The 12399-nt window shown below is 33.4% G+C and overlaps 1 protein-coding gene across 1 annotated transcript; it reads left to right on the top strand.

The window, feature by feature from the left end:
• The first annotated feature begins 613 nt into the window (after window positions 1-613).
• LOC147406776 (FCS-Like Zinc finger 6-like) lies at window positions 614-1117 on the top strand. The gene is made up of 2 exons (XM_086432570.1): window positions 614-876; window positions 988-1117. The coding sequence occupies exons 1-2, from the start codon at window positions 614-616 to the stop codon at window positions 1115-1117; spliced, it is 393 nt and encodes a 130-aa protein (XP_086288696.1).
• The last annotated feature ends 11282 nt before the right edge of the window (window positions 1118-12399 follow it).

Here is a 12399-nt window from a genome sequence, read left to right as displayed (position 1 = left end):
GATTATTTTTTATTAACGTAAAAGCTTCAATCTCCTCTCTAATTGAAAACAAAAGATATAAATGAGAGTAATTATTATTATTATTTTTTGTTATAAAGAACAAGCTAGGGAATCTTAGGATTTAGTCCGACTAGATCAAGTTCGTTGCAAAGTTTTACAAACTCAAAATCAAGGCCCTAACCCTTAATTTTTTTGCCGAATTGCCCTTAATTTTTCTTGCCCTAGGGTTCGTACCATCGGACGGTGTAGATGACTCTAATCTCTAGATAATTTAAACATTTAAATAACACCATGAACATTATGAGTCTATTGCCAATTGTCCTGGAGGACATCCCTAGGGAATATCTTCCCATCTAAGCCATTTATTGGACACTCAGTGTCCAACGACTTTACTCTAAAAATTTCCAACAATAAAAGAAGAGTAAGAAAGAGAAAACGTGGATACACGTAAGCCAAGGCAGTACCAACGGCCCAGATTCGCTCCTCGAATTTCTGTTGGTCCGTTTTAATTTCCCTACTCCCCTCCACTCTTCTCCCAAGTCTTTCAAAGTTCCAAAACTCTCTCTCTCTCTCTCTCTCTCTCTGAAGAGCCGAAGAAGAAATAGAAGAGAAGATGTTGTTGGGTAAGCGACCTCGTCCTCCAATGAAGAGAACAACAAGCATAACAGAATTCACTCTAGATTTAAGCCACGTGGAAGCTCCCTCGCTGTCTGATCAGCAGAAGTCAGATGGATTTGATCACCGGTTCTTGACCACAATTTCACCTAGAAATCATATAAGAAACTCTGCAGATTTGATCGAGACGGCTAGTTTCTTGAGGGCTTGTGGCCTTTGTAATCGACGATTGAAACCTGGTCGAGATATTTACATGTACAGGTACACACGCCTCCACTTATTTCATATTTAGTCCAAAATTTTCAAAGTTTTTTGCAATCTAGTCCTATATATATGTTAATTCGATCTGATGGGTAAAATATTTAAATTCAGGGGGGATACCGCATTTTGCAGTCTAGAGTGTCGACAAGAACAGATGAATCAAGATGAGAGGAAAGAGAAGTGCTATGTGGCATCAAACAAAGAAGCGTCCACCAAGACTGGAACTGTCTCTGCTGCATAGAATCATTAATCCACCCCAAAATTAAGATCCATCATCTCCTATTATTATTATTATTATTATTGTTATTATTATAAATATCTAAATTCTCTGGGGGTCTGGTTGATCTTTGTATGCAATTATATGCAAAGCTTTGAAATTGCTGGTCCAGCATGAACTCTCTCTCTCTCTCTCTCTCTCTAGTGTTTTTTTTTTTTTTTTTCTAGAATTAATGGAAGAAAAGTGCAGATTAGTTTAAGACTTACAGCTCTTACTTTTTCTTGGTTTTTTATTTTTCATATTTTCCTTTAGGTATTAACTACTTGCAGACCATCCACTATGAATTGCACTCCGTCATTTAGAAGTTTCCTTTGGACTTCATTTAGATGGTTGCAATCAAAATTAAAATTAAAATATTTGCACTCCTTTGCTTTTTTTTTTTTTTACCTAAATTATTATTAATTATTTGATTTCATACTTTTTGTAAGAAATATTTGGTCATATAACAAGCATATATGCTTACAATTTGCACTAACGAAAAAGACTTAGTCATATATAAGAAGGTGAATAACCTTAAATCATAACGTCATCGACAATGAAGTGCACTTGGTAGGATACAAAAGAGTTATTTTTCAATGTTGGTGTGCAACTGTCAGTCCCTTTCCTTAATTATAATTTGTTTTGAAAAATTCTAAGCTAACTTCCTTCCGCATTGCACTCGATCAACATAGTGTTGAAATGGCAGAGTAACAAAATAAAATCATAGATTTTTTTGTCTTCTATATCGAGAAAAAAAACTTATGATTCTTTATTGATTGCCATGTCAGCGAAGTGTCAAATTAAAGAAGTTAGTTTAGAACGACAGCTCAACACTGCACTGACATGACAGTGCAGAGAACCATAGATTTTCACAAACACTTCCCTACTAACTTAAGTAAGGAAAAAATGATTTTACTAAGGCTCAGCTACGCACGACAGAACATTAGACATTGTGCTGATGTGGAGGTACGCAAAAATCATAAATGTTTTTCCTCAAAATACACCTCCACATCATCCACAGTGTCTAACATAATGTCCAACGTAGTCACTCCAGCACGACTCAAATAAAATGGGTTTCGTTTTAATTTGTAATATTGAGAGATTATATTGACGCACCAACTTTTGTTAAGAGCAACCCAATTCATGTGGAATCACTTAAGAATCGGCACACATCTTGGGCTGCTCTTAGTAAAAGTTGGTGTGGGATAGCTGCTCTCTTAGTATTTTATGCATGAGACACCCGCAGGAGAGAATAAAAGTAAATAATTAAAATGAAAGTAACATAATTGTTTGGCAATCAATTGGTAATGGATTATGAGACCCATAATTAATTATGGGCAATGATATTAAAATACCATTATGTTATGAATAACACCATAAACAAATTTATTATATAGTATTATTTTAAAATAGAATCAATTATAATGTTTTTTTTTTTTTTTTTTTGATAACCAGGCATCCCTTTAGATAGCATATCGTGCCCATATTTGGGCTTTGCCTAGTTCATAGACCATTGTTTTGTCTAATGATTAATCTCGCGACATGTGCAATACATGTACATCACACACACCAGGTAAGTGAGGGTGCACCGTCGCGGGTGACCCCTGAGGAATTAATACTCATACTAGCCCTTGAGGAATTATGATGTTTATTCATAAAATAATGGTGTGGTAATCTCATAGCCCTTAACTATTGATCTTATTTGATTATGAATATTTTTGTTATGTTTGATAATTACTTGTGTAATCAATTGTTTTGAAAATAAAAACATAATCAATCATGTTAGAAATAAATAAATAAAAATAGGTTGCATGGACCAAAAACACATGTATATCATTTTGAGACATTTAGTAACTTTTTGTTCGTTCTTCAAAAGTTCTTAGAGCTTGAGAATGTTTTCTTTCAACTTTTCTAGTTTTCTTTTCAAGTTCTTTATAAGCGGTTTAAAAAAAATAAAGTTTATTTTCGGAGAGTAAAGAATTAATTTATCTTTACATGTTCGCTAAATATTCTACACCAAATCATTATCCAAGTTTCAAAATACTTTTACTTTTTGTACTAAAAGGTAAAATAATACATATATTTTAAGAATATTTTTGAAAAATCAAATCTCTAGAGAATGTTAATGTCCTCATAAAGCATTGGATGTTTACATTCTCATATGTAAATAAGCGCACACAAATATCTGAATTTCTACTATCCCAATTCTACTCAATGTAACATAGGGTGTGCTTTGATAGATCAATTTAGAAGGGAATTGATTTGCCAATAAAAACCAATCCTTGATACTTTGAAAAAAAATAATAATTAGTTTTCAAATGGTATAATATATGAATAATGCTGAAGTGAGCGAAAATCATCTATGGTTCTTATACACTTTCATGTCAAGATGTGCGATATGAGGTACAATCTTGAGGTTACTCTAGCATGACTCATAATATATTTTATAAATTCATATTCAAAATAAACTCTAAAACCTTTAATTTGCACAAATTCAAAGGGAAAAATACTTCAATGACTCTCAATCACCAAAGTTACGTGACCACATGTCCACATGGCACCTAAAAATATTATTGGACACGATATGAATATAAAATACAAAATTTGAAGAGTAATAAAAAAAATTGAAAATTACTTTTTAATTTTGGATTTGAATTTTAGACTTGGGAGTCAATAGTAATTCTTTTTCATTTTTAATATGGTATATTGTGTACACCATATCATATTAGAGATTATGTTAAGATTAGATCTGATTATAGTTATCAAATCCCTTTAATTAGGATTTCTCATGTTTCTACATAAATCCTCATCGAAGTTATTGTATTTCATCATTCAAATTATAAAGAATAAATCCAGTTTCAGTTTGTTTGGCAGTTCTTTTTCAAAGCTTTTGATTAAGTTAAACAAAGATTTAAAAATAAAAAAAATGATTTAGATCATGAACATAGGAATGAGGTATGATTAGGCTAAGGTGAAAATCCATGTGTGTCCAAGAAAGTGTTTTGTAAAGTTGGCGCAGCCTAACTTGGAAAGAAAAGGGCACTCTAAATCAAATGGTAGACGTGATTGATAAGATACGAGAGCGTGTCATAGTATGTATGTGGGGTACGGTGTTTCATAAGACGAGAGTGGAGTGGCTGTCTCTATTCAATTTCATAGGATGACGCACAACTACAGAAGCAACCTAACCCCACTATTTTTATTCCTTCTGTTTTTAATTTAGATCATCACTGTCAAATCCTTTTTCAGAGCAACTATTTTATTACCCCTACATTAGTGGACAAATTTTTTTTTTTTTTTTGAGTCATGATAATATGACTTGGTAGGTGACATATGTAGATGCTGTTTTTTTTCTCTATCTCGAGATCTCACTTAAAAACTCTCAGTTTAGTGGGTGACTTGCAGTAGGACCACTTTGACGATCAAGTTATAATTAATATTGAATTAATAAAGAGTTTTCAAAGTAGATTTTTTCTAACTTGATCGTCAGAGTGATTCTTTTGTAAGTCATCCACCGAACTGAGAGTTTTCAAAAGAGATCGCGAGATAGAACAAAAAACAGTACTTACAATTTAGTACCGTCCGTGGAATATTTACAAGGAGAAAAACGATCAGTATGATGAGAGCTAGAGGTGAAGCTCTCGGAGTGCCATCAAACCCTTTACAAGCAGACCCACCTCCATCATTGCAAGATCCCATGCTTGCGATGTATCATTTACTAACAGAATTAAGAACTTTCAAGGGAGATCTCGAGGTAGAGCGAAAAATAGCATCTATAGCATACTCAACCGACTCCATGACAAGATTAGTTCAAGAATTGTAGATCTGTACATTTCGGGGTTTACAAATCTATGATTCTTGAACTTGTCCATGTCATGGAGTCGATTGAGTATGTCACCTGATGAGTTATATTATCAGGACTCATTTTTTTATTTTTTATTTTAATGCGTGAATTAGATTTTCTTCCTTAATTAATTTCATCAATAAATGGGGAATGGATCCTTTGTGGCACTATTTCCCAACAACTCAGTCCTCATATACTCGGGATTTAGATCAAATTTGAATCTTGAAAAAAATAATAATTCAAAAAGTACTTTTTTGATGAAATAAAATGTTTAAAAAGGGATGGATAGTGAACTCCTAAATTTAAATGATCAGATGTAACTGCATTAATATAATGATACATCCTCAACAATTTATAATAATTACAATACGAATGGACTGTAGATGATCTACTTCACTACAAATGAGATAATATAACTGTGTATGAGGCTCATCAAAAGCACATAGAGAGTTGACACCAACTTTTGAAATTAACTCGAGAGTTTGGTTATTTAAGAGAGTTGAATTAGAAATCATCATAGTTATTGTGATGATTTTGCAATCACAGGCATTTTGATTATAACTCATATTCTTCTCCTATCGTTCATCTTCACTTAACTTTTATCAATACTTGAATCTATTGATTATAATTTTACGAGTCGTGTTGGAGTGACCTCAAGCTGATCTCATATCACACTTTATGACGTGAAAGTGGATATGAATCATAGATGCTTTTTTACTTGTATCTCGATGAAAAGCATTTATGATAATTCCCATTCACTTTTGAGTCAAGAAGTTCGAGATGAGGTTTAGTTTGAAGTCACTTCAGTCTTATTCTTATCAAAAAAAAAAAAAGTGCTATCCAGAGGTGATGGTTTACAAAAAGTGCTAGCCATTCTTACAAATTGCCCCTAAAATTGAACTAACATAGGGAATTTTGTCAACGAAGTAGGTTCCGAAATATTTCAAAGGACGACAATTCAAAGAATTAAGAGAAAATATGTATTTTTCCGAATCATTTATCACTCCCTCTAAATAATATCAGAGGCAGTTATTAAATGGCGTCGGTTGGATCAATCAATTAGAGTTGGTAACAATCCGCCTCAAATATGATGTAGACATTTCACTAATTTGTGACGGTTTAGAACCGCCACTAAATGTACACTACTTGAATCATTATTAGCACAAAAAGCAAGTGGATGCCCAAAACACAGTCAAAATTCACGTAATCCTTCTCTTATTAAAACGGTATAAAATATGCAACAGAAAAGCTTTCAACATACGAGTCGTGCTGGGGTGGCATTGGATTTATTGCGATTTTTACATTTCTGACATGATCATGCACATTTAAGGTTCTTTACTTTTCAATTATATCAATACTCTTCTTAACAGTTGAGCTCAATTACATCGACCCTTGTTTCTCCGCGATAATGTCACTCTGGCATTAGTGATATGTTTTAGGAGTCGTGCTACACTAACTTCCTACAACACTGCCTTCACTAATGCATGTGGAGAGAATTGTCAGTTTTCCTCTTGTGTACGTCACTCGTATCTCAAGGAAAAGCATCTATGCACACACTGCAATTTTGAAACTCAGTTTAGCATTATTTTTTTAAAATTTTTTTATGGTGTCAATGCCCCTGTCAATTTGCCAAATTGGGTTCCACTTCATGAGAGAGAACAGTGAAATTCACTCTCTTTCTCTGTGCCTTTGAAACATTAAATAAAACAAGTGGTACCAAGGCCAGTTGTTGTGTTTAGAGGGTCACACCATTCCACTAGTTCATTGCCTAGGATTAGGAGGCCATGCCTTAATAATTAACAATAGCGGAGTAGTTAATTTTCTTGGGTTGTGGACCGATAACTCATGGAAAAACATGAAATCTATTCGTCAAGGCTTATTCTCGATGTATTTGTTTCATCCTGACCATTGGATTTCATGTTTTGACTCTCAAGATTTTGTTTTTTCATGAGTAAATGGAACTCAATCCCCCCTAATTTCTTTAATTTTTACTCACAAATCCCCACCACCTCTTGTCTGTAATCTCATAGAAAAACTATCCACTTGTGCTAGTGATCATTCATACTTCTAAGTTAAATTACTCCACATGAGAGACAAATCAACTTGACCTTCATTATGATCTAAAATTAAATTATATAATGTGTCGTGCCAATGATGTTGGGTTTTCTAGTTCTTGTGGTGGTAGGATCCACTGATTTTTAAAGAAAAGCATTCCCAATTAATGTACACGTGAAGTAATGTTTGAATTTTGGTTGGGTAGAGAGAGCAATAAATCATTGTTTTGAAGATCAAACTGATGATTGGGCAATATCAAATTGATTGTACCGTGTTCCAATCCTGGCCCAATTTGGTCAGACCTATTCATATTTATTAAAAACATTAAAATCGCTCATCTAACCTAATTATACAACTGGTCTCGTCCGATTTTAAAGTATTGTAATAAATGGTCACATCTTCCCAAAGATTTCGTAAGATTAGTTATTGGATACACATCCCATGTTTTGGACTTTTGGGGTCTTTCTTTGTACTCATGAATGTATGTGTACTAAGATATTAATTATTTTTTATTTTGACAATGGGATTTCTGGACCATAGGCCTCAATAGCAAGAGTGAGGCAACCTACCTCTTAGAGCACCATATCTTGTCCAAATCCGTTGGATACATTTAATACCCCACAAACCGCACATAATAGATAAACAAAGATAAATCCTTATAGGTGGTCAATGAGGTGGTTTGAAATCAAAATCCCTCCCTTTTTAGGGGGATGCCTTGGTCGCACCAACACTCATTGGTTATTAATTTGGTTTAAAACAAAATGCTTTAGATATACAAGTCATGCCATTTTAGTTTTGGGAAAATGCTTTTTTGTCTGTGTTGGACACTGGGTTGACTTGGCAGTGCATAGAGAACAATTGATTTTCTAACTTGTATCTCGAGGAAATAAATCTATGATTATCGGTGCACTACCAAGTCAACTCAGTGTTGGACCCGATGTCCAACGCAAGAAGTGTAGTACGACTAAAAAAAATACATATGTGGGATATATGATATTTGTTTTGAGACTAATATTGGCTGTAAATTGATTTTCAATGATCTAACAAATACATCAGATCTTTTCTTAATCGGTATCTTAGAAACACCACCTTATAAAATTGGTGACATTAGGTTTACAACCTTGCAAAATGCAAGATTAGACTTATCCCCCTTCGTCGTAAGTCAATGTTGCATTTTCTTAATGATTTAACTATAAAATTTTAATTTTAATTTTTTAAATGCTCTTTAAATACTTAAAAATCAAATCAAAGTTTGGAGAATATCAAAATTTCACACTTAAATCATCAAGAAAGAACAACGTTGACTTACGGTCAAGAGTTGTAAGCCTAATATTGCATTTTATAAGTGGATAAACCTAATATCACCAATTTTAAAGGGGGTTGTTTCTAAAATACCATTTCTTAATTCATTTGACTCATTTGAGTTGACTCAATGAACACACGAGTCAAATATTTTTAAAATTTAAAACATAGTTTGTGACCCATTTTTATAACAATACTTTGGATCAAAGGTCCGGAATCCATCAACAATACTTTTTAAAGTTGGATTGGACTGAGAAATAAGGTTTGGCAGTAAGGGTTGTAATGTGACCGATAATTCCAAATAGGGAAAAAAAAAAAAAATTCTCCCTGGGGATTGGCAGAATTTTTCATCCCTCGAAAGTTCCAAACAAAAACATATATATTTTTTTGTATGGGTTACTTGGACTTGAATCCACGACCTCAAAGTTGTTTTGCAACATGTCAAACCAACTGAACCATGAGTCTAAGCCCCATTGCTATATTTTAGACCCATCGTTTCGTAATTAACTGGTCAAGTAAACATGATTTGAGTAAAAGGTCTGCCATATTTTCTTTTTATAAGTCGTTAGTAGTTAAGTCGTTTTTAAAAAAAAAAAATAACTCTCTCTCTCTCTCTCTCTTGAAGTGGAATGTGAAACATTTATGCACGAATAGGCCTCAGAAAGTATTTTTTTAGTGGGAGCTATCGTACTTGATTTATAATTTGGTCGGATTTCCATCATCCCCTTTCATTAGAGCTGTCATCAGATGGGCCGAGTTGGATCAAAGTCTAGCCCAGCTCTAAACCATATCGGGCTCAAACTGGACAGGCCCAAGCATAGCCCATATGGGCCTACGGAGAGTTTTTTCTATACAAAATTGATTATATCTTTTTTCTCCCACTTGTGTGGCCACATGGATAAAATTTTTGGCAATTCAATCCATTGTTGAGTTAAAAGAGTTGCGCCCTTCGAAACTAAAAATCAGGGAAATTTTGTTATGTATGGGTTAACATTTGAAAAGCGCTTTCAAAGTAAAATTATTGTTTAGCAACCTAAGAACCATTTCCCACTACTACAAGAAGGTGAAAATGGCCACAATCAATAAGCAGCTTTGACCTGCTTTTGGTTTCCGACGTTTGTGGGAATCTGGCGAAAATGTAAATTTATGTGATTTTCGGAAATCAATATAGTAATTAACTTTTTTAATGGCTTAAAATACCCCGTATACAATGGTACTAAGATATTAAATTGACAACCAAAAAGACCAGAATTTCAAACATAATTACCGATATGTCAAAGAAAATATTTCCCAAAAATAAATCTCTCACCATAATTTTCCAACCGAGCTTCAACTACTACGTTTGAGATTCTTGGAAATACAGCCTCACAACAAATCCAAACAAGGCCTTTGTTTGGCAATGTGAAGCCGTAATAAAAAAGAAATCTACTTGATTTGTGTTTCTAAAATTTGATTTGGGCATTTTTTAACATGGGCTTGAAATCTCCCATGGAAACTTGTATTTGAAAAGCCCATGATGTCAATGTTTGAATTCAACGGCTAGAAAGCCCCAACAAGACCTTTTTTGGGTGTAGATATAGTAAAAGGTGGGCCAAACAATGGATCAGTAGTCCTTAAAAAGAAGTTTGTGATGATGGTTTGAATAGGAGAGTAGGAGACATGTTGCAACTATAAGATCTTGAGTTTTGACTTTTGACCAAAGCAATTAAGAACAAGCGTGCCAAAATGCACTTTAGGCCACTATCACCCCAAACTTTCAATCATGAACCCAACAAAGGAAAATAAAGTTGTAGCAACTTATAAGAATCTTTAAAGAGATTAGAAAGACTTTTATCTTATATTGTAATTTCTTTTATATTGATAACTTTTGAAGACCCATGAGAGAAAAAGTGAGGAATCTTAGGTTTAGCTGTTTATTTTGACTAAAAAAACAAGTAAACTTCTGTTTTTTCCCCCTCTTTTTTGCTTTGAAAGGGGAAGGTGCCCTAATGATGCCATAAACAGCTGGTCAATCCAAAGAAAAAAAGAGAGAAAAGGGTCCAACATTTACGTGGTAAGAGAGTGGGTTGAATCGATCTCTTTCAACAATGCAACATATACTCAAATCACGCGAAACAATAGTTAATTTCAGCAATCATGAGATTTGATTAGGTTAATTTTTGAGACATTAGTGATGTGATGTAGAGAGGGTTGATTCAATTTTTTGAAGTAACGTTCAATTAATTTTTCATCCTGATACCTATTCATTTTAGAGTTCAAAGAGCTTTTCTCACTCAAAAAGAAAGAATTACTTGAATAACGAAAAGTAATCCAAAAGGGCATAGAGGCCATTGAAAAATAAATTGATTTTATTTATTTATTAATTTATGTTTTACAATGTTTGATTAAATATTTGGGATATAGATGATTGAGCTCATGAGGCCACATGCACGCTACACTTGGGTAGGGTACTCAATTGAAACATCTCCACTAAAATATGTCCCCTCACCTACACAATCTCCACAACTCAATATTGTTTCACATAATTCAAAAAATATACTTGTAAAAAAAATAATGGTATTTAGTATTACTTCCTAAAAATTTGGTGAATTAATTAGATTACTCTCTTTCTCTCACAGAGAAGGTCAAAGACTAACAATTCTCATATATATTAAAATCCACACCACTATATGATTTTATGTAATATATAATTTGAAGTGTTTTAATGAAAAATATCAAATGTCTTGAATGAATAATGATGACCTCTAGAGAGCTGGATAATGTCATTTACATGTCTTGTGTTGAGTTTTCATATGAACTTATATTTTGATTGAATAGATAAGTGAGGTACGAGGAGTGTAGTTGTAATTTTCACCTAAATCACAGTGATGGTTGTTTAGTGATGATAAAAAAGAGAGATATGCAAGAGAAAATATGGGAAAGGAGTCTAAATTAGCCCTTGATCTTTAGGTTTCTTCAAGTTGTGCTTTCATCCAGTTCTCGTTTTTTTATAAAGATATTGATGGGTTGCCTTCGCAAGTAGCAAACCTTATTGCATCTACTTGTCCCTTTTGATCATAGAGGCCTACTTGGTAAGAAATCAATTTCCATGCTATCCTTTGTAGCATACCATTCAACCAATTAAGTGTATGATTCACATCTTTATACATTGTGACATGAAAATGATGACTCGATACGAATGTAACGCTAAAACATAACAAATTACACCTTTATGTGGTGTGCGTTTTACATAGCTTGACTAGATCGATCCAATTGAAAAAATAGGAAAATGCTGAACTGGCTTCGATGGACATTGTGTTCAACATTGAGATGATCGATGTGGTGGTGCATATAGAATCATAGATTTCTTTATTTGTATCTCAAGAAAATAAATATTTGATTATATGTGCACTGTCACGTCAGTTCAGTATTGAACACAATGTCCAAAGAAGTCAGTGTAGGACGGCTTGGAAAAATATTTAATATGTCGATGACCTGTTAAGTGGACAAATGACAAATTATAACGACTGAACCAAGATTCAAAATAAACCATCTACAATCTCAAAGTTGGTTGAATTCATAGTTCTTGTCTAATTAATGTGAATATCTAATGAAAAGATCAAACTCTATTGAAAGATCTTAAATAGAAGAGCATTTTAATTAAAATAAGTGTACCTAACCAGAAGTAGATAAAAGAACCCTATATTTAAAATAAAATATATATTAAATTTAAATTTAAATTTGAAAAACTAATTACCTCCCCTTCTCCCATTATAATAAGTAAAGATCTTATTGATAAGATAATATAGGGTTGGCATCACAATCATAATTCTGGTGCATCAATGGGCCCACTTATTACATCTCTGCACCATCCATCTTATACAGTGGTAGCGTTTTATGATACTTATTAATTACAATATCAGGTAGTTGTTTATCAGGTAGAATCTACCCCTTAGTAGTCAAAAAGAAGAGACGCGTGGCACCAATTGAAAGGGATTGGTACACTTACACTCTCGTCTCGTGTAGCGTGAAAGTTGGACTCACTCACTCACTCAAGTCTCATCATTTCCTCCTATTTATTCAACTT

This window comes from Akebia trifoliata, chromosome 3 (assembly GCF_017979445.1).
Source record: "Akebia trifoliata isolate Shusen 1 chromosome 3, ASM1797944v1, whole genome shotgun sequence".
NCBI lineage: Eukaryota > Viridiplantae > Streptophyta > Magnoliopsida > Ranunculales > Lardizabalaceae > Akebia > Akebia trifoliata.
This window is presented reverse-complemented; position numbering and strand designations above follow the sequence as displayed.

Excerpts from the sequence above, each read along its gene's own strand:
- LOC147406776 (XM_086432570.1), top strand. The coding sequence starts at position 614 with ATGTTGTTGGGTAAGCGACCTCGTCCTCCAATGAAGAGAACAACAAGC. Across the intron at positions 877-987 it reads CGAGATATTTACATGTACAG|GGGGGATACCGCATTTTGCA; the intron begins GTACACACGCCT and ends ATTTAAATTCAG.